The sequence below is a fragment of the Taudactylus pleione genome, unplaced genomic scaffold (assembly GCF_031769625.1).
Source record: "Taudactylus pleione unplaced genomic scaffold, aTauple2 ptg000203l, whole genome shotgun sequence".
NCBI classification, from domain to species: Eukaryota; Metazoa; Chordata; class Amphibia; order Anura; family Myobatrachidae; genus Taudactylus; species Taudactylus pleione.
This window is the reverse complement of record NW_028284605.1, coordinates 10,687,342-10,709,818: the sequence shown is the minus strand read 5'-3', so window position 1 is coordinate 10,709,818 and position 22,477 is coordinate 10,687,342. Positions and strand designations below refer to the sequence as shown.

At 42.3% G+C, this 22,477-nt stretch overlaps 1 protein-coding gene across 2 annotated transcripts in view; it reads left to right on the top strand.

Moving 5' to 3' along the window:
* Positions 1–15,162, top strand: part of RABGEF1 (RAB guanine nucleotide exchange factor 1) — a 57,322-nt gene extending 42,160 nt beyond the window's left edge. For both annotated transcript variants that reach the window (XM_088477787.1, XM_088477786.1), the window contains exons 4-9: positions 1,223–1,389; positions 2,003–2,084; positions 3,793–3,925; positions 4,104–4,195; positions 12,606–12,862; positions 14,654–15,162. In XM_088477787.1, coding sequence (XP_088333913.1) covers positions 1,223–1,389; positions 2,003–2,084; positions 3,793–3,925; positions 4,104–4,195; positions 12,606–12,862; positions 14,654–15,052 — 1,130 coding nt within the window. In that variant the 3' untranslated portion in view covers positions 15,053–15,162. The remainder of the gene's footprint in view (positions 1–1,222; positions 1,390–2,002; positions 2,085–3,792; positions 3,926–4,103; positions 4,196–12,605; positions 12,863–14,653) is intronic.
* Positions 15,163–22,477: the final 7,315 nt, after the last annotated feature.

Sequence of the window (22,477 nt, the reverse complement as noted above, 5' to 3'; positions counted from 1 at the left end):
TGCATGTGTGTTTCTATATATTTCATTATCCATATTCATTGTTAGAATTTGTCATTATTTTTTATTTGTTTTAACCATGTTTTTTTTATTTGTACATTGTCATATTTAACGTCATTATCCCTCTACTGCTTTTCAAGTGCTTTGTGACAAGCTAAGAGGTGGGTACATATTCACTTGAATGCCTGTCTTTATTTATGTCTCAGGGTGTTCAGGTTAGGAGTGGCAAGGACAGGAAGACAGGTTTCCCTCAGCAGCTCCTGTTACATATGAAGGATCCATCAGTGGTGCCACTAAATATAGTTCCTGTGTGATTATATACATATGCTTACTCATCTATCCAAACAGAACAGTCCGGCACTCTTCTTGTCCCTCAAGACCTCTATCTTGCTCCGGGTGCCGTCTTCCGGGAGAATGTGACCCCAATGCGTGGGTATCAAGAAATGGCGGCACTCCGGAGACTTTAAAAGATTAGTGGAACAACATTGTGTTTAATATCAACGTTTCGGGGTGCGGCAACCCCTTCCTCAGGATACACAATCAATTGATTGATTGTGTATCCTGAGGAAGGGGTTGCCGCACCCTGAAACGTTGATATTAAACACAATGTTGTTCCACTAATCTTTTAAAGTCTCTGGAGTGCATATATAATAAAAAGTCCACGTAGGGGTTATTCCCCCATTCCCCCCACCCCCGCCAAAAAAATAAAATTACAGCGTTGGTACTTCCCCTGAGACTTGATGATTGGAGTATTGTCCAGGCATCAGCCTTTGTAGTCGTCGTAGAAGTGGTTTGTGCCACCTTACCTAAGGCACCTTACTTGGTTTGCACAGTTGTGTGGTTCTGCCCTGTCTGGTAACTTAAGAAGTCATGCTTCTGTTGGCCACAATTGGTCTAGAACACTGATATATGATGTATCCCTAGAAAGTGTGAACGTTTGATCTGTGTAAACTGTGTGACTGGTGCTGGTTATGAGCATACCAGTGTCATTCAAAGCAAGTTCTACCCATGAACACTCCCCTTATAATATAAAACCTAACCGTGAAATTTACATTTTAGATCCACTTAAAAAAACATCACAATTTCTCCAAGAAAAGCTGAACACAATTGTTTTTTTCTTAAATCCCTGTAGCAAACATTGGTACCGTAGTAATAAATATTAAGATTTTCACACTGTAGCACAAAATATAACCATTTAAATGCTTACCTTTTATATTGAATACAGATATGAAAGAGGGAAAAACTCCAAGTCCTTCTCTCAGCCGTCAGTACAGCATCGAGACTGATCGTGTGTCCAAGGATTTTATTGAGTTTTTAAAGACCTACCATAAAGCTGGAAATGACGTTTATAAGCAGTGCAAAGTGTTCTTGGAAGCCATGCACCACAAGAAGGTCTGTAGGTCAATCTTTGCCTAGCTCCTTCTTGAGTTTCTTCTGCATGGTTTAGTGTCCAATATTTAAAAATATTAGTACAGTATTTTATAAGCACTTATGGTGCATATACACGGTCCAACTTGCACAATCATCGATATCGTTGAACGTTTTTTTCTACTTTATAAATTAACGATATTGTTGAACGATTTCATCAACGATATCTTACAGTATTTAAATGATGTCGACCAAGTTGGCTAGCATGTACGCTCGACCTCCGATATCGTTATAGTCAATACGACCACACGCATCATTGGTCGTTCAGTGCAAAAAAAGTCAACGATATGAACGATATCGTTCATATCGTTCTGCAAAGTTGGACCGTGTGTATGCACCTTTAGGCGCTAGTATGTTTTGATTGAATCAGGCCCCTAGTTTGACAGGAATCCAGCTCTTCCATTAGAAAATGTTTATATGTTAAAATGCATCAAAAATATTAATGCCTTCTATTCAACAATCCATTTGGTTTCAACATGTGTCTTTTATATGTTCTTAACATGTTCAATAGTTACTGTCTTCTTAGGGGTTAAGTTACCTTAAAATAATTATTCGTTTCTCTTTTTTTTTTATACAGGAATCAAACATTGATGAGGTTTCCGAGTTCACTCAAGACTTTTACCAGAACACAGCGGACAAACTGCAAATGTATTGGAAAGGTAACCTAATAACGTGGGCTATAGGTGTTGATGCAGTGTTAGGAGTAAATTAAAGAGCAAATTTGCACCTTGTCAAAACCATGTTGCACTGTAGGTTGGGATGGGGGCACATGTTAAATGTGTGGACAGATTTAGGGTTGGGAAGGATGTGTCCTAGTTGGGCTACATACAGAGCAAGCCTTTATTTTAAGTGCATGAAAAATAAGTAGATACATTTTCACCACTTGCATTGCGTAATGTTTTGCTCAGAATTCTGTTGTTTTTGAGCTCATTCTTATTCATCTTTACAGATAGTGTTTAGCTGTTTTAGCGGAGCGCTGCGCCCTGCCGGATTTTTAAAGAGTAAAATGCGCCCTGCCCTTTTAGCGGTGCCCTGCTAAAACGGCGTGCCCTGAGCTTTTCCCATCCGTGGGCCGCAGAAGCTCCTGGCCAGCAACCCTAGTGCCCTGCCCCCTGCCTTGCCCTCTTTCTAGCGGGAACACTACACAGATAATCTAATGATGGATACACACTAGCCGACATATCCGCCATTCATTTGAACGATCGATATATCATGTGCGCGTCGGCCAAAGTTTACCAGCGATATGTCTGTGAACAACGTCGTTCACAGACATATTGTGTTGGCTGTGCTGCACAGCTGATGCTTTATATATCTGCATATATATTGGTGCAACATGCAGAAAAACATATCATATTTACAATAGGCACTAAAATCAACTACACCGACCACAGTGGCTCGAAGGATATAGCGCTGTATGACCTGCTCTGTGGGAGAGGTATACAGGGAAAATGGACCCAGCGTTCCCGGAGACCAGCTTGCAGAAAATGGCTGACGCACGTTTCTGGGGGGGCAGTGGGAGGAGCAGCCCAGGGAATACCAAGACCGCAATGGAATGGCGCCCTGGACTGGGGGAGGGGCTGCAGGAAGAGCGCCTTCTCTCCTTGCTGACATTAACCACCGGGTCCCCTGTGTTCCTTACATATGCCCTGCAATGATGGTGATCAAGCTCCTGCCGGACACCAACGAACTGAAGTGCCCTCAAGCTGTTGGCTTAGTATAGGGGGAAGGACTGGAGCATCCTGGGATTGAAAAGCTTTGCTGTTGGTGTCCGGTCCTCCAGGTCCCACCTACACTCTCAGTATCTGCTCATACTACTCGCTTTATGGGTCCCTCGTGGGCAGCCCGGCGTGGTGCCTAAGCTGAACAGCTATGCAATGCGGCCACCTGGTCTTCTGTCCACACCTTTCTTAGGTTTTATGCCTTGGTTAACTCTCTATATTCGAAGTCCATTGGGTCCACAGGTCACTCGCCCTGACGCTCCTAGCTTCTAGGGGTTTCTTCTCCTGGTCACTTGTTTCCTTCTCTGTGTGAGAGTGTAATTCTTCAGTGTACCAGTCTTCCTTCTCTCCTATCCTGGTCCTGCCTTGGGCTTGTTAACAAAACTGAAGTGCCCTCAGGCTGTGGACGGAGTATAGGGGGAACGACCGGAGCATCCTGGGATTGAAAAGCTTTGCTGTTGGTATATGGTCCTCCAGGTCACACCTACACTCCCTGTGGACCCTATGGACTTTGAAGAAAGTTTTACCATAACTCACCCTTTTTTTGCTGAAAATTTCTATTTATTTTGTGTGTCAGTTATTAAACAATTTTGTTATCCATTATTATATGTAGTTTGTAGCTATTAATACTTATTATTTCTAAATATAGTGCCTCCTAATAAAGTGGAGGAAGCAATGGACCAAATTGAGAAGTTCATCATGACACGCCTGTACAAGCATGTGTTCTGTCCAGAGACTACAGATGATGAGAAGAAAGACCTAACTGTGCAAAAGAGAATCAGGTGAGGTATATATCTGCTCCTCTGACAGGAGCTTCATGATAGCCCCTGAGACTTCAGTCCCTTTCCATGGCCCTCCAGCTGCCTAGCCACAAACCCAGTGTTTTACCTCCCATGCTGTACACATTGTAGTGATATTCTCTGTCTGCTCTAAAGCTGTGCATTTGTGTTTCATTATCAGGGCCTTACACTGGGTTACCCTTCAGATGCTCTGTGTTCCTGTAAATGAGGATATTCCTGAAGTGTCGGATATGGTAGTAAAAGCTATAACAGGTCAGTATATTCCTGAGCTGTTTTAGGCTGAAAATTTCTTAGGTATGCAAGAGGGAATTGCACTTTCTTATAGTACATGAGTTGTTACCATGCTCTGAATAATGCAGTCGTCATGTTTCAAATAAGTAATGTCAAATAGTATAACTGGTGTCCTCAGTTCACGGCTGGTCAGCACACAGCATCTCCAGTGATAGTGTGGGATTCACCCACCCATGACCTCAGCAGGGGCTCCAATTCCGTTCTGCATGATCACGCTGTCAGTGGTTACACACAGGCTATCTCGACAGCGGATCATTTCCCCTAATATACTTTGGCTGGGGCAGCACTTAATCACAGCACACAGGCTGCTGCCAGCATTTGTATTGCCTTATCTACTGAGGCTGGAACACAGTTTGCCCTGCACTGCTTCTGGACACTGAACCGTGAAACAGCTAAGAGTACTACTACTAGGACTACAACAGAACAGCTGACCTGTGAGCCTGGAGTGGATGAGAGATCAAGCATGGTTCATAGGACAAGTTATTTCATGTACACATTTATTTTCATTTATTGGATTATTATATGTATTAAATCGCAAGTGACTAGCGCGCCATATAACTTTTTGTCCTGCTTTAATTGCCGTCTGTTTTAATTACCTCCCTCACTAAACCCAGCACTACCGCCCCTTACCTCAAACCCTGCTCTATCCCAACTGCTACCTGTCCCCAGAGTTGCTAAAGCTACCACCTGCCCAACTGCTGTCTGCCCATAGCCCCCTGATTCAGAGATGAACGTTCACCAGGCGATGAACGTACATCTCAGATAGGTAGGCATCTGCGCTTGCAGAACACGTCCTGTGATCTCGTTCGCAGACCCCCCAAGCCGCAGCATGATTGACATGCTGCAGCGTTTGGGGGGCATGCCTGGTCAACGTTCTCGGAAATGGGGTTGTGGCAACAGTCTTCTGGGAGGGACGAGGCCAGGGTCTGTGTCAACGTATGCCGATTCCTGTCCTCTTACGTCGCCGACACCTGGTTAGGCTGCTGGAAGCTTTTGCTCCCACAGCCTGACCAAAGAAGCAACCACAGCCATATTCAGTCGCAATGGTTATTCCAGCCGGCGACATCGGTCGCAGTGTTGAGATCGCAAATACAGCAAGGAAGTGGCTGACGCCTCCTTCTGCATTTGCATCTGAGATGGACTGATTTGCACAGCTGCTTGTGTGCAGCTCTTCAAATCCATCCATCTCTGGATCAGGGCCTCTGCTTCCAGCACTGCACCTGTTTGCTATGTGAGATCTAGGCAATGTATTTGTAAGCATTTATCTGTACTGAAGATATTATATGTGTGCCTTTCCATAGTGTATAGGATGCGTAGGACATGTGGGGATGTCTGATGGCATATGGGGAGTTTCAAAGCATAAATTGTGATGGAACCGATAAACTGTGGTGTAGGACCCGATTTTTGAAAGTGCGGGTTCCCAGGGACACACATTTTTTTTCACTGCAGATGATGTGCAGGGTTCTTCTCCAGAGTCTAGCTCTTGAGAGGAGGACCTTCCATCCACAGTAGATATTCCTTCTTTGGTGAAGGCAATTAAATCAGTCCTAGATATTCAGGATGATGAACCAGCCCCTAATAAGAAGGCTCCATTGTTTAATCACCACCGAAAGAGAGTCAAAACGGAGTTTCCTATATCTGAGCAGCTCACTGAACTTACCAAGGAGGCATGGGGGTATCCCGGATAAATGGTTTTATGTCAATAAAAGATTAACATCATTGTATCCTTTCCCAGCCTCTGCATGTACTAAGTGGGAGGTTCCTCCTACTGTGGATGATCATGTATTGCACTTAGTTAAAAATGCTACATTGTCCATTTCATCGGCATACTCTCTGAAGGATGCTACAAACAGAATGATTGAAGCATGTCTTAAGACAATATTTTCAGCTTCTGGAGCAGTAAACCATCCAGCTATGGCTGGAGCTTGGGTAGCTAGAACTGTTGAAGAATGGACAGGGGCATTGGAGGATTCTCTACTAGATGGTGTTTGTCTCCCATATACGGGAAGCGGCCTCCTGTTTGGGTAGAGCTGCAGGTATATGCTGGAATTTTAGCTTCCAAAGCATCAGCAGCTTCAGTAGTTGCACGCAGTGCCATTTGGTTAAGATCCTGGAAGACTGATACAGGATCAAAGAAAACTCTGGAAACGTTACCTTTCAAGGGAAGGATACTTTTTGGAGCAGAGTTAAACCAGATAATTTCTACTCTGGCAGCTTCAAAATCAGTAGGGTTGCCATCTATACCTACAGTAAAACCTAAGCAGTTTTTCTTTCGAGTTTTCGACCTCAAGGAAGAGCAAAGGAATACTCTCTCTCTCCAAATCAGCTAGTTTTCGCAAGACAACAAGGTGACAAACTAGGAGGTTGGGGCCGACAGAATGTCCAGTTTCTAAACAGGTCAACAAGCCTTCGGCCTGACGGGGCGGGCCTCCTCCTGGGGGATCCCAGGGTGGGATGCTGACAATTTGCGGATTATTGGCTTCAAACAACAACAGATGCCTGGGTCCGAGAAGTGGTCCCTCAGGGGGGTATGCCCTCATGTTCAGGAGGCATTCTCCCCAGAAGTTGTTTTTCATAGAACCCTCATCAGTTGCGGTCAAGGCTTTGGCCCTTCAGGAGGCTATTTAATCTTCACTGCAGGCAGGGGTAATAATCCCGGTCCCTGTGTTACAGGGGTTATTATTCTAATCTGTTATTGGTTCAGAAACCAAATGGGGCTTTTCGCCCTGAACCTCAAAACCCTCAACAGGTTTATCCATATTCCCAAGTTTCGTATGGAAACTCCTCCAGTCAATTATTTTGGCAATGGAGCTTGGGAATTTTATGGCTTCCCTGGACATTCAGGATGCTTATCTACATGTTCCCATTACATCATCCCACCAAAGATTTCTACAGTTTGTTGTCCTGTAGCAACATTACCAATTTCAGGCACAGACTTTTGATCTGTCAACAGCCTCTTGGGTCTTTACCAAAATAGACGGCTTACCTAAGGCATCAGGGTTACAGAATAATTCCATATCTGGACGACCTTCTGATATTGGCACAGACTCCAGTTGTTTTGCAACACCATTTTCAATTGACAATAGTCTGTCTACAAAAGCACGGCTGGATCATCAATTGGAAAAATTAATCGCTTCTTGCAACACAGCAGATGGTACATCTGGGAGCATTTCTGGATTCTCAGGCATAAACGGTGTTTCTGCCAGAGGTCAAGATTGCAGCCCTATCATTGCGGATACGCAAGCTGTTACACAAGCAAAGGGTATCCATTATGTTAGCAATGCAGGTCCTGGGATCAATGGTATCCACCTTCGACATGGTGGGGTATGCTCAGTTCCATTCCAGACCTCTGCAAAGATTGATTCTCTCCAGGTGTAATGGACAATAACATCTAATAATGTCCCAGATGAGCCTTCTCACTCCGGAGGTTCGCCTCTCCCTCCTGTGGTGGCTGAAAAAAGACTATCTGGAAGAAAAAAAAAAAAGGGCGTCCATTCTGGATTCCAAATTGGGCATTTCACACCACAGACGCCAGCCTTCAGGGAATGGGGGCAGTGACGGGTCATTACACCTTTCAGGAAAGATTGACAAATCAGGAAAGTCATTTGCCAATAAACATTCTGGAACTGCGAGCAGTATACAGAGCACTGATCATGGCACAGGACCTGCTCCAGGGCAGGCTGATCCAGATCCAGTCCAACAACGCGACTACAGTAGCCTATCTCAATCTTCAAGGAGGCACGCAAAGTCTTGCAGCAATGAAGGAAGTGACAAGAATTTTGATTTGGGCAGAACGTCATATTCTGGCCATTTCGGCAATATTCATACCGGGAGCTCTCAATTGGGAATCAGACTTCCTAAGTCGTCGGGACTTAAACACCGGAAAGTGGGCTCTCCATCCGAGAGTGTTTCAGCTCCAGCTAAACAAGTGGGGTCTACCAGAAGTAGATCTCATGGTGTCATGTCACAACCACAAGGTCCCCAGTTACGGGTCCAGGTCCAGAGACCCATCAGCAGCCTTCATGGACGCACTGGCAGTAAGATGGGACTTCATACTAGAGTATCTCTTTTTTTTTTCCTGATTTCCCTCCTCCCAAGAGCTCAGGAAATTCAAGCAGGAAGGTGGAACAGTAATACTGGTGGCCCCGGCTTGACCCAGACGTCATTGGTTCACCGACATACAGAATCTGTCCATAGACAGTCCGTATCCTCTACCTCTGTGGCAGGATCTGCTAATGCAGGGTCCCTGCCGACATCCGGACTTGCCTCGTCTGGCTTTGACGACGTGGATCTTGAATCTTCTATCTTAAAAGCCAAGGGTTTTTCCAGCTCTGTGATTCAGACGACTGCTTAGGACACGAAAGCCTTCCTCTGATCTCATCTATTACAGAGTTTGGAATTACTTTGGGGTCAGTGGTGTTCCCATAGGAAGTATGACCCTAAATTGTTTAGGGTTTCTCGGGTTCTAGCTTTTCTCCAGGCTGGTTTTGGCCCTGGTCTCCGCCTGGCTACATTGAGAGTACAGGTTTCTGCACTCTGTCTGGTTCCAAAGAAAGATTGCTTTCTTTGCCAGATGTTAGAATTTTTTTTCAGGGAGTTCTGCAAGTTCAGCTTCCCTTTGTCCCATGGGTTGCATTGTGTGATCTGTCTTTGGTTCTTAAGGGGCTACAGGGTTCCCCATTTGAACCTCTGGACTCTGTAGGCTTGAAATGGTTGACAGCAAAACACTTTTTTTCCTCGCTATCTCTTCTGCACGCAAAATCTCTGATTTGGCAGCGCTCTCTTGTCGCTCCCCATTTTTTATTTTTCACCAGGATAGAGCTGTTCTTCGTACAAGGGAGGGTTACCTTCCAAAGGTAGTATCCCGTTTTCATGTGAATGAAGAAATTGTAGTTCCAGCTTTTCAGGCTCCAGATCTTTGTCGGTGAAGCCTCCCTGGATGTAGTTCGTGCTCTCCGTATCTATGTGGAGCGTACAAACTCTGTTAGAAAATCAGATGCTATTTTTGTATTATATGGTTTTTCACAAACGAGGATGGCCAGCTAACAAGCAGACTCTGGCTCGATGGTTACGTATTGCTATCTCTCAGGTGTACACACAGACTGATCTCCCTGTCCCAAGCACGGTGACAGCACATTCTACTTGATCTGTAGGGCCATCGTGGACATTTAGTTGTGGTGCCTCTGCTGAACAATTGTGCAAGGCAGCCATGTGGTCTTCTATCCACACTTTTTTTTTTTTTTTTAGGTTTTATGCCTTTGATACTTTTGCCTCTCAGGATGCTTCCTTTGGGCGATGAGTTCTCCTTTCTGCTCAGGAGCATACCCCTCCTAGGGGAACTTAGAGTTATGGTAGACTTACCTTGGTAACTTTTTTCCTTTAAGGTCAATAGGGTCCACAGGACACCCACCCTGACACACCTGGCTTCATTGGGTTTTAAGTTTTCTTTCGGTCACAGATTCCTGAGAGTGTTTCTGGGGTACGATTGTTCTTTCTTCTCATCTTTCCTTCTCCTGCCTTAAGGCTTGGTTATGCAACTGAAGGCCGGTGGCTAGGGGTGGGGTATATATATGGAGGAAGACCCAATGAATCCTGGGAGCTGAAAGCTTTAACTGTTTGGTGCCTGGATCTCTCCAACCACATTGCCCCATGGTATCCCTGTGGACCCTATGGACCTTGAAGAAAGAATTATCAAGGTAAGTCTACCATAACACTAAATTTCCCCAAATACAGAGAAACGTATAAGAAATTTGTGCGGAGAGAAAACTGTAAAAATGCGGAGCCATTTTAAAAAAAAATACAAAATAATACTTGCTAAATTATTTTTTATTGCACTTTTGTACACCCCAGTTTAGCAATGTTTGTTCTGGATGGTGTAATTGTTTGCTACCGCATTATATTTTATATAGCATGTATGGGGTGTGCATTTTTCTTTTTTAGAACTGACAACTTCAGTTTTGCATAGTTATAGAGCAATGAAAGCGCTGTTTCGGTCAAATCGTAGTTGCTGTAGCTTGTGAGCTTTTTAGAGCTGATATTTACTTTTATAGAATACTTACTTTTTAGCTGTATCAGTCTTTTACTAGTTACCTGCTTTTACTGGCAGTTTATTAGCTTTATTATTGTCTGGTTGCTATAAAATGTCCTACTGCATAGTATCCACGCTATCGGTCAACCAATACCCCTTTTCCACTGGCCAAAATACCTGGGTTATTGCAGTGTAAACCCGGATAGCGGCTCAGTGGAAAAGGGCCCTAGGAAAAAATCACGGGATTGACCGGCATGTCTTCCCTGGTCTGGCTGAGTGGAAACGCGTTACCCGGGTAGCCAATCTCCCGCATGGTGATTGGCTGTCATTCAGGAGGTTGTCTGTCTGACAGCTGTTACAGCCTCCCCGTATGATCAGACTGTTTCGGTTTTACCCCATACCCGCTCCATACGGTGAGGCTGTAATCTCTCCCTGCCAGGTGGCAGTTGTCACGGACAGCCTCCCAAATAACAGCCGCCCCCCTCTACCGGGAAGGACCCCACCCCCGAGGACAACCTTCGCTGGTCGCCAGCCCACTCCGGTCCGGCATTCAGGGGAGAACTGGATTTTTCATCTTTTGGTGATGACATCATTGCCAAGCATCGGCACTGCACCCGGTGCAGTGTGAATGGCGTCTACCCTGGATATTCCCGGATCGATGCCGCAATGGAAATTGGGTAAATCCCGGGCCTGACCCGTGTTCCAAATCCCTGGTCATACCCAGAGAAGCCGATATGGATTAATCTGGCTGCACTGCACCTCTCATGGTTGACTGATAGTACAGTAATTAGGCGTGGGCTAATACATACTTTTACAGTGTTGTTCAAATTAAGGGGAACAGTTTTGTTTTTTGTTTTTGCTGTGTTTTTAAAAACTTAAATAGGATTATATACATTTACAGAATGACGCGTCGTCACCAGGGCCCTAGCCCTCTGTTAGCCATCCTTTTGACCATGTCCTCTTTTATGCTTTGGACCCATGGGCGCGCTTTGCCACCTCCGCAGCTAACCCCTCTCTTCTATCTTCCCCAGGGGTCAGAGCTACATGAAAATGACCCTTCAAGTCCATCTAGTGAAACCGTGTTACAATTTACTGCCTCTAGTGGTGGGCAACCTGATACACTTCAATGGCTGCATATACTGCCCTCCAACCTTCACAATACCTTTTCTTTTCATGAATTAAATGAACAGCATAAAAATGATTTCAGACCAGGCACATCACTCCCAGATTAGCCCCACTTTCCCTCATATCCCAACTTCCGTCAAAATGCACCCACGTGTACCTTCACATGCCTTTACAGCTCCACACTCCCTCCTTTCCTGGTATGCAGTGTGACCCACAACTCAACCCACAAAAACATCTTACTTTGCTCAAATAATTTGCACACTACTGAATTTACTTAGCTGCCTCCTTCACCAAATATTAAAATATTCATTAGTATTTTAAGATTTTTTTAAATACCCATGGACTCTGTAATGAATACTGAGTGGGGATCCCACTATACTGTAGGTCTTGCTTTTGGCTGCGCCTCTCTGTCAGTGGTTTGCAGTCAGCTGCCTTAGTAGCCTGGGTGGACGATTCAACATCTGCTCCATAGAGGTAGTTAATAGGGATGGCAGTTCTACACTAAAGTTATTATTGGCATCTCTTTACTTTTTTTCTGAAATAAAAATAAAGTCAGCATGTCACTATGAAATATGGAAAAACACTTAGTTGTCTTTAATAGGAAAGAACTGTTAGCACATTTTAGAGCTCAACAACCCATGTTTTCTTGAGATAAAAATATATACAAAATCAAACAAAGTAGGTATAGTAAATCAGTAATTATTCCACTGTAATGTCTCTGATGTTGTTAGATCTTTGCAAAGAGCAGCTCTCCTGAGCGGTGTCCTGTTTGTGCTTCACGGTAACTGTAAAAAGCTTCAGAAAATGTCATCTTAGAAACATCTGTATTTGGTATGTAGTTATAATCCTGACAGTCGGGATGCTGGCGCTTAAAATGCCAACGACGGAATCCCGACACCTGTCAAAGTACCGGCGCAGGCAGCCCAATGGTAAGTACTGGGGTTAGGAGGAGGGTTAGGCACTAAGGGGGAGGTTATGTTTAGGCACTAGGTGGGGAGGTTAGATTTAGGCAGAGGGGAGGGAGGGATAGGGAGAGGGTTAGGATGCTGACCGTCAAGTGTCTGTATCCTAACCCTGTCAGGATGCTGACATCGAGATTCTGACAGCCGGGATCAATGATCGATGTATGACCATGTACGTTCTACTCTGTTTTCCAGATCTATCTGTATGTTAAAAATTGTTATGTTATATTTACTTTAATACTTCCATATATTTTAGATATCATAGAAATGGACTCTAAGAGGATTCCTCGGGATAAACTTGCTTGCATCACTGGCTGCAGTAAGCAAATCTTTAATGCAATAAGGATTACAAAAAACGAACCTGCTTCTGCTGACGATTTCCTGCCCACTCTGATCTATATTGTACTTAAGGCAAACCCTCCACGCCTGCAGTCCAACATCCAGTACATCACTAGGTTCTGTAATCCCAGTCGGCTGATGACTGGGGAGGATGGATACTATTTCACTAACCTGGTGAGTGTGTGTATGTACTTGTGTGCTGCTGTAATTCTTTGTTTTATTAGTATGAGTAAGTAGTGCTATTCTGCTTACTTGGAATGGTGAAATGAAACACCAAATGCAGACTCTAGTAGGACAGGCATCTTAGCGGCCACAATGGTCATGAAAACTGACTGACTGTACATATGGATTTATGAACAGCAGCTTTTAAGCAAAGGGAATAGTCTTATTAAGTTCATTAAGAAGAGCCCACAATAAGCATATTATGTTTCTAATGTTCCCTTTTTATGTATTTTATAAGTGGCCAGTTGTCAACAGAGCACTTTAGTGACAGCGTAGAAGGCTTTTCTGAAGATTGTTCAGGAAAAGAATCCGTTTTACAGTGGTCTCTGCATGTTTAAACCCTTTGCTGCTGAGGATTTTCTCATTCTGGTGTGGAGCCTGTCTTGGCACTTTGAGAGCTGGTCCAATTCCAACATCAATATCCATATCTAATTATTTATGGCGTACACACACACATTTATACCTGCTTTTTTCAAGCTCTGAATTTTCAGAAAATAGCATTAGTATGCCTATTTCTCCTGACACAAAATATAAAGTATATCTAAAATGGCCAAAAAACTAAACACCACCTAGAAATACTTTGTTCTTTCTTCAGCATTAATCCACCTTTCCATAAAGAATTCTACATGTAGGTTTTCATAATAAAACCCTTTATTTTATTAGTTTAAATGAAAGACACATTGTGTAGGAATCATCATCCCATCCCTGGTCTTCATAATGATTTCAGTAATGTAAGAAATTATTTGGTGATCATGCTGTTCAGACGTTGACTACTAGGGAAGAGTTACTAGCTGCCAAGAAGGGCCACCGTCCTCTACATAGTTTTCTGCATTGCAGTGACTTAGGTACTGCCCCCTCAGTGATGTCATTGCACACCATCACAATGACGTAATTATTCTGCAGCCTCCTCCCCCGACCCCACCATCAGTAACTGCCAGAGGTGGGATAGTAAGTACAATTTTTATTTCCCAGAACTCCTTCATTGTTGAGGACTATGTATTTCCACCTTATTAGACATAATGGCAGTGTTTAATGTTCATGTCTTGCTTTGCCCAGTATACAGATTCCATTTTAGCAGATTATAGCATTGATGATGGTTATGGGAGAAACCCGGAACCTTGGAGTTTATACTATAAAATCAGAACCCCCCACACAACCTGGTGAAAAGTGACAGCATATGTTATACATAGTGAGTCCTCTGGAATATCTAATTTGGCAGAATATACATCCTGTCCTTTTTTTTTTTTTTTCCCCTGACCGCTGCTATTGAACTTCTCAGAAACCAGACCATTTTCAGACAGATTACTGGGACATTTCAATGAGTAGAATTTACATTGTATTGGTTTATAAATCCTATTAATGTTATTCCAAGGGGAACTTTCCTCCCATGGGGCAAGGTGAAATTGTAATCTGAGGTGCCTCTGTCATTGGGGAGATGGGAATGAGCTTCTCTTCCTGACCTGCAGTTCGATATTGCCCTTCCCTAACAGTCCAGTCACAGGCTGCTCTCTGCAGCAAGTAACTGCTGGAAGAAGCCATCTGTTTATTGTGACCACAGAGATTTGCATATTTTCAGGAAGAAAGCTCTCTGTTACCCTTACTCCACTCACACAGTCACCTTGGCCCCAGTAACTGAAACTGACGGAAGTGAAAGAGAGTGGATGGAATTTTTATATGTATTCAAAATAATGTTTCTGTTTGCACAAGTCAGACCTCTAATGAGATTACCTGTCTCTACCACAGTGTTGTGCTATAGCTTTCATTGAGAAGCTGGATGCCCAGTCTTTGAACCTAAGTGAGGAAGAGTTCAACCGATACATGTCAGGCCAAGCTTCTCCAAAAAGACAAGACTCTGACATCTGGGACGCAGACACATGCCCGGGAGTCAAACAGATGCACAGGAACCTGGATTTATTGTCCCAGCTGTCTGAGAGACAAGAACGCATTGTGGCAGGAGCAAAGAAGTTAGAAAAGGACCTGATTGATTGGACCGATGAAGTTACCCGTGAAGTCCAGGACATTGTAGAAAAGTACCCACTGAACATAAAATCTGCCAGTCAGGCTCTGGCATCCATCGATTCTGAAAACGTAGAGGATGAGCGCCTGCCCCCTCCCCTACAGCCACAAGTCTATGCAGGATGACCAGTGCGCACTGAACTCCTCTGTATCTCAGTCCTGTACAGCAGAAGGTCTTCACTTTGGGGGCAGATCTAAGTCAACTTATTGTAAATATAAAAAGGTCAAAGAACTTATTTGCAGTTTGATATTTTTTTTTCTTGCTGTCTTTTCTTGTTCACCACCACAAACTTTATTCAGACGACAGGGTTCAACTCACTAATCTATTTATTAATATGAGATGGACAAGGCGATTTTTAATTTATAGTTTTTCCAAGAAAAGGAACTACCTGCCACTAATAGTTTCAGATTATTAGCTTTATAGTTGTTTTTTCTTCTAGTACATGGAGGGTTACCTTGCTGACTTCATGGAGTAATGATGTTATTATTTTATGACCTTGCTACTGATTTTTGTGTTTTGCAAGAAGCCCCTTTGGCACTCACATCTGTCCATTTGTACATAAAGTAGACCTGTCTCTTTGTGGTTATTTTTTTGCCTTGTGCAATATGTAGTAAGCCAAAGAAAAAGGCTACCACCAGATTCATGATCTCTCCCTGGGAGCTTTCCTCTAGTCTGCACAGCAGTAGAGTTGTGACATGTAGAGGTGTCTCAGGAGCCAGGGCAGCTAGACATTAGAACGAGGTAACGAATGACAGAACAATACCTCGTTCCGTCCTTCATTTCCTGCAACGGGGCCGCTTGCGATATTGTCCAGTAAGACGTGCAGCACAGCCGACCGGACGATGTGGCAAGCGTCCGCGGGAGCGCGCATATTGGCCGTACACACAGCGATGCGGCCGACATGTTGTTTTCCGATTCGGCCAGAAACTACATATTGTGCCGACATCGCTCCAGTGTGTACCTGGCATAACTGTCACTCTACAGGCTGTGTTTGAAAAAAAAAAAAAAAATGACATTTAGGAGTGGATTGGTTATTTCTCTCCAAGGCTGAGTACATCTACGCCTATATGTAGCAAAGCAAGAAAATCATATTAAAGGACTCTTTGTGCATTTCACTTTAACAAAAAAAAAAAAAACTCCATTAAATAAAAAAATATTGGTTATTAGCGTACTTCGAACTCGATAAATACTGCCAAGTACATTTTGTAATTTGCCACTAACAGGTTGAAAGTGAGAACTAAACTTTGTAAGGACCATGTGAAATGTTTATCTGCATTGTCTATGTATTAAACTAAAGGTGCGTACACACTAGATGTTAATTTGCACGATTTGCCCGATTTCGAAGCATCGGAACGACAGTGTAAAATATGTCCAAATTGTGAGTGTCCCCGCGTGTCGTACATCAGATCTTCAGAACTTGCCTGCAGCAGGAAAGATCTGCCAATCTCGTTAACAAGATTCAGGTCACTGGTCAGATTGTTTGTCAGATTGGACAGTTTACAAGATTCAGGTCACTGGTCAGATTGTTTGTCAGATTGGACAGTTTATACAAGATATCGTTTGTCTGAGAGTGCGGGGGAATTCAAGGGAAATCGTTGATGACATTACACCTTTTGCGAGTCGTCTAGTATGTAGGCACCTTTAGTAATTCCTGTGTTTCACAGGCCAGCCTTATTTCAGCTGCACAATTACCCGACTCATCTATAAATATGTAACATTTTGTATAATTCTGATTATTTTTTATTTGGCAGTTTTTTTTTTCATTTGTTACTGTCCTATCCATGATTGGTCTAGTGTTTAGGGCTCAGGGGTGGGCAATAAGCGGCCCCTCCAGCTGTTGTTTAACTACACATCCCAGCATGCCTTGCAAGAGTTTTAGTATGACCAAATGGCAAAACTGTGGCAGGACATGCTGGGAGGTGTAGTTTTGCAACAACTGGGGCGACCGCTTATTGCCCATCCCTGCTTTAGGCGAAGCAGCTTGCTATCCTTATGCATGACTCACATTAGGCAAAACACTTTAAGTAAACTGATAAATATGGCACATACAGTATTTACTTTTAGAAGGTGCAGTACGTTCTACATAATTTTCTGACTAATGCCTATTGTGTAATGACCTTTTTAATGTCTGATTCTTAATACAATGATATAATCTTTTTATACTTCCACTTTTAACAATGGTTGAATTAATGAATCCTAACCACTTAGGTAGGTCATTTGCAATATTGTCTTTGTGCTCTGAAACCTAGGTTGTTTTATATTTTATTGGTTTACTTAAGAGCTAGGCTATGAGGCAAAGTGCAGTTGTATTTGCCTCAAGCAAGTGCTGTACCTTTCCGATCATTCCTTCCCAGTACACACTGACCTAGTAAAGTGTGGGTTCCAAACTATAGATAGACAGTAAAAAGGTAGACCATGTCTAGAAAGACACCAGATGCTAGACAGTCGATAGGGACAAAAGGTCGACACACTAAAAGTTGACATGTAAGAAGGTTGACCTGGTGAAATGGTAGACACATTTATTTTTTTTATTTTTTTTTAAGGGTTAGGCACTAGAAGGGACGGTTAGGGTCAGGCACATGCCCTGACTGTTAGGGTTAGGCACCAAGGGGAGGGTTAGGGTGAAGATTAGGGTTAGAAAAAAAAAAACCTGTGTCGACCATTTTTGTGTCCCCCATTTCTGTGCCAACCTTTTGACTCTGTCAACCTTTTGTCCATGTCGACCTTTAGTGTGTCGATCTTTTGTCCCTGTTGACCTATTGACTGCCTAACATCTGGTATCTATCTGTCGACCTTTTTTACTGTCTATCTCTTTTACCACACTTGTAAAGTGTTGCTGAACAGAACAACGAACTGTGGACCTGATTCGGAGCCGCTCGCTAGATACGATCGCTCCCAGGCTACGCAAATCTAGTGCACGCCCAGCAAGGCAGGTGATCGCTCGGCAAGGCATTCTCACGCCCACTATGTCTTGGCGAGCTATCACTTTGCGTAAGTAGACTCCCACCAGCCATTCATAAGACGCCCACTTGCACACGTCATCTCCAGGAAGTGCATGAAAACATTGGTACATCAAGCACCATCTGCTCTGCTCGCAGCGCTTGAGGTTCACTATACCTGCCCGCAAGTACTGCGATCTCTTCAGTGTATAATTCAACCAGGTGACGTGTACTATGACACTGCCTGTTAATTATGCACGACTCTGAAACGGCGTTGAAACACTCTGGCACGCCTGCGTCCGCAACTCCACTCCCCCGTTACTTCTGGCCTGCCCCTGTTACCACCCACAAACGGCCTCTCCTGTCACTCATTCCACTGGGCTGTCTTTGCAGGGTAAGCAAGCACATCCCTATTGCTCGTACTAGTTTGCGCAAGCGCACTGCGAACTATACGCATGCGCACATTTGCAAACCGCCAGCAACGAGCGATCGCTTGCTAGCGAGCAGGTCTGAATCAGGTCCTGTGTTTCCATCACTCATTAATCATTGGTAAAACATACTCATGCAAAGTATTTGACTAAAGCATGTCTGTTGCCTCTTCAGAAATCCCCATAAAAACACATCTCTGTAAAGCAGCACCTTTTTTTGAGTGAAAATCAGCTTTAGAAGGGTATTCAATATGAAACGTTAACTTCACTGTCGAAGTTAACGTTTCATATCGGAGTTTTTACCTGCGTTAAAGTATCGGGTGCGCGCCCGCTTATCCCCGTATTCAATATAAAATTAATGAAAACGGGAGCCTCCGAAGTTGGATTTGCGTAAAATTACGAATCTTTCCTTAAAAAAATTGTAAGACCCCCCCTAAAGTTGTAAAAACATGGGGGAACACTATGGGTACCCCCGTTTTAGCCTTTAAATGAAAGTCGGGGATTTAAATAGCCGCAGCAGGTGTTTTTTACCGACATTGAAGAAGTGTTGCAGAAGAGCACTCAGGTTATTTTTTTAGTTTTTTTAAGTGGTCCCATCAAATTTGGGGTACATGAAAATGGGTACTAGCATATATATGTCCCTAAAGTAAGTTTTTTAAAAATTCTGCAATTGTGCACCTGCCACTATAAATCTATTCTAGAAAACATCTGCCGCATACTTGTAGAATAGCCCTGAACCTATTCCCCTATTGTTAATCATTTTTTTCCCTTTTTTTTTTTTTTTTCACCCCAATTTTTAAATACATTTTTTGGGGTGTCTTTTTTTTTTTAAAAAACTTTTTTTTGACACAGTCCTTTTTTAAATGTCATTCCCAGGGGTGCAGGCTATTTTTTTTAAGCCTGCACCCCTAAACCCCAATTCTGCACTTTTTTTCGACACCTATTCAATGGTGAAAAGTTATTCTCGTTTTTTTATCAAAGACTTATCGCAGTTTTGAAAAGTCTTTGAAATTGAATACGGTGTAAAACTAAAACCTGCGATAATGACGTCATAAGTGCGATATTAACGCAAAAACGATGTTATCGCTCCCATATTGAATACCCCTATTAATCTCTTAACCCTTCACTACAATACCTGCAAAAAAACCTCACAAAAAGCTTGACACACACACACACACACACACAGCAAACAAATATTTGAACAGAACATTATTGCAGTTTCTCATATTATATTATTATAAGATGAATTATTCATAAAGCTTTAGGAAACCTTAAGTGTTTCCAGCAATTACAAAATGATTTTAGTGGCACACTGGAAATATAGGTTTACATTTATATTGAGATGGAGATGCTTTATATGATGAAAATGTGTGTTTTGACTTAGTGGTTTAATTCTAGTAAATGCTATAAGTTTTCTGCTGCTTAATTAGATTAACTGGCATTTTATGTTTGCCGGATCTCTGATTTGAATCTATCATAAACGTTTTAAAATATTTCTATACAATTCTGACTGAATTTGAGATATTTTTAAGGTGAGTTAATTTGTAAATATTAAAAATATTAAATGAACATTTTTAATGGTATTTATGTTTAAAATACTGGGTGAGCTAGTGCTCCACAAAGTGTGAGTGACCTAGAGGGTTTCTCACCACACAAAAAATTACATTAAATATTCAAAAATATTGTCCTTTTACCTATAGGACTAATTTGTGTAAAATAATGCAATTAAATAGCATATAGTAAGGTGAAATATTAGTAAATTACTGAAATAAACAAATATATATATATTAGATATATATTGCCTTTTGGTGGCTACCAACAGACCAGCATACTAGGTAATTAAGGGGTCTATTAACTAAGCAGTGTTAGTAGACAGTGTGAAAAGTGATAGGAGCTGATTGGCTGGCACCTTATCACTTTTCACTCTGTCTCCTAACTCTGCTTAGTAAATAGACCCCTAAATAGTCTTATCAAAATATATATGTAATTTGTCTGAGAGTGACAACTGAACTCACGCAAACACACAAAACTTCTAAATATCTCCCAAATACATATTTAGCAATCATTGAATAAGACCCCAGTGTCTTAAAAAATATGAATAGTCTTTAATTAAACCAGCAGCAATATAAATAAGGGAGATGGTATAATCACAGTGAAAAAACAATAATTCCAGATAAATGACAAGGGAGATTGTTTTTCAGTGTGATAATACTATAACGTTCTTGTGGAGCCCTAGCTCCCTAGTATTTTAAACAGAAATAGCACAAAAAAATCCACTTTAATATCCTCACTATTCAACATACAAGAAATGTTTTTTTCTTTTAGTTTTTTTGCCCTTTGCAAATTAACTCCCATTAAAAGTATACATTGTACACCTAAAACTATTGGGTACATCGCAACACAAAAACATCAAACTAATACTGTCAAAATCAAACATACTGTTGGCATTTTATTTTACTACTTCTCTCCAATCCTGTCTGAAATCTCCCCTCAAGCCCTAACACTGAACTTGAGCCATGTTAAGTTCTATATATCCAGCTAACTGCATGGTTCAGCCATTGGATTACAGGCTGGACGTTTCATACTTTTAGAAACAAAAAACCCACGTCTCACCTAACTTTATCTGAAGTCCGTTTTGTCCTGACTAGTAACTCTTAAACCTAAAACCTTTTAAAATACTTCTTATATCTTTATCAATCTACTATACGGGAAGAGGGGGGGAGAATTGAATAACAAAATACAATAGGAAATATATTGTGTAGTGTTATTAATAAATTGTTAACTTATTTTGATGTAGGTTGGACAAGTAATGGGGGGTATCCACTTAGCGATTTAAACAAGCAATTGCACGATAACTATGTCGTTATCGTGCAATTGCTTGCAAATCGGGCATGCATCGGGCATGTTTTGGACGGAAGCGACCCACGATGCGCGTGCCCGCGGGTCGCTTCCGACCGCCATCGCCCGTACATGCAGGTCAACCTGACGATCTCGTCAGGTTCTGCATGTGCGCGGATGAGGGATGTGCCGGGACTGAACGAGTGAACGTTCAGTCTAGGCATATCACTAGCTATACAAACAAGAGCACGATTGCAATGTCGCAATCGTGCTCTCGTTTGTATATCGCTAAGTGGATACCCCCATAAGTCACCAGTCCTTGTTTTATGATCTATCCGCAGAGGTACGTTCTGCCGCTCCAGTGATCCCAGTAGTAAGGCAGGGGGAGGAGAAGTGCAGTTGCAGTGTGAGGAAAGACCTACATGGAGCACTGCACTGTCATATGTGCTTGTGCTCCAGTGCAGTTGCCATGCTACAGACAGAAATGGAAAGCTGCTCCAAACTGTCCTCAATAGGTACTACAATCTATAGCACTTTTGTTTCTCTACCAAACGTCATGTGTGTTGCATTGTTTACCTTGTGGTAGAGGTTAGATGTGAATGCTGCAAGACCTCAGTTGTAGAATATGTACAAATGTAAATATGTGAGAGGATGTAAATAAGCTGTCCAGGCTCTATACATTTCTGTGCATTTGCTAAGCATTATAACTAAGACATGAGAAGTGAAGTCTGCATGCTGGTAATGTAAGGTCTTTAACAATATAGACAGGCCATTTTGCTGCATTTAAATTTTCTATTATGAATATACATACTACCTAACCTTTTCGTCTCTCTCCCCAAGCACTCCCAACAGATTGTTTTGTCAATGTCTTTCCTACCACTGTGATCTCTGCAGTTTGCTCAGTATAGCATTGTCCAGGTACTTGGTGGACACATCTGCTGGTTAGCCCCCATAATTATCTCTAGCCAGATAATCTAAATCACGATTAGACTCAAAGCCACCTCTAGAATGGATGGGCATACTATCCTTACACTCATTGGCTGGCTTAGCCCTAATTCAGATCCATCCATCACTCAGAGATCACGTTATATATTTGTGATGTGGTTTCAGGAGAACTATTTATGATTGATATTATAAAGACACTATTACTTAGCTAGCAATGGGTTAAAGTTGTGTATCAAAATGATTATAAATAAAAATGCTTGTATGTAAAAAAGTTTTCTTGCTGCAATAAACAGTTAAAATGGTTATCTTTTATTTTTCAGCTACAAATGTTTATTAGAGATAAGTAAATATTAATTGTAAAGGTCACTAAACACAAAATATAAGATAATCCTATATGACA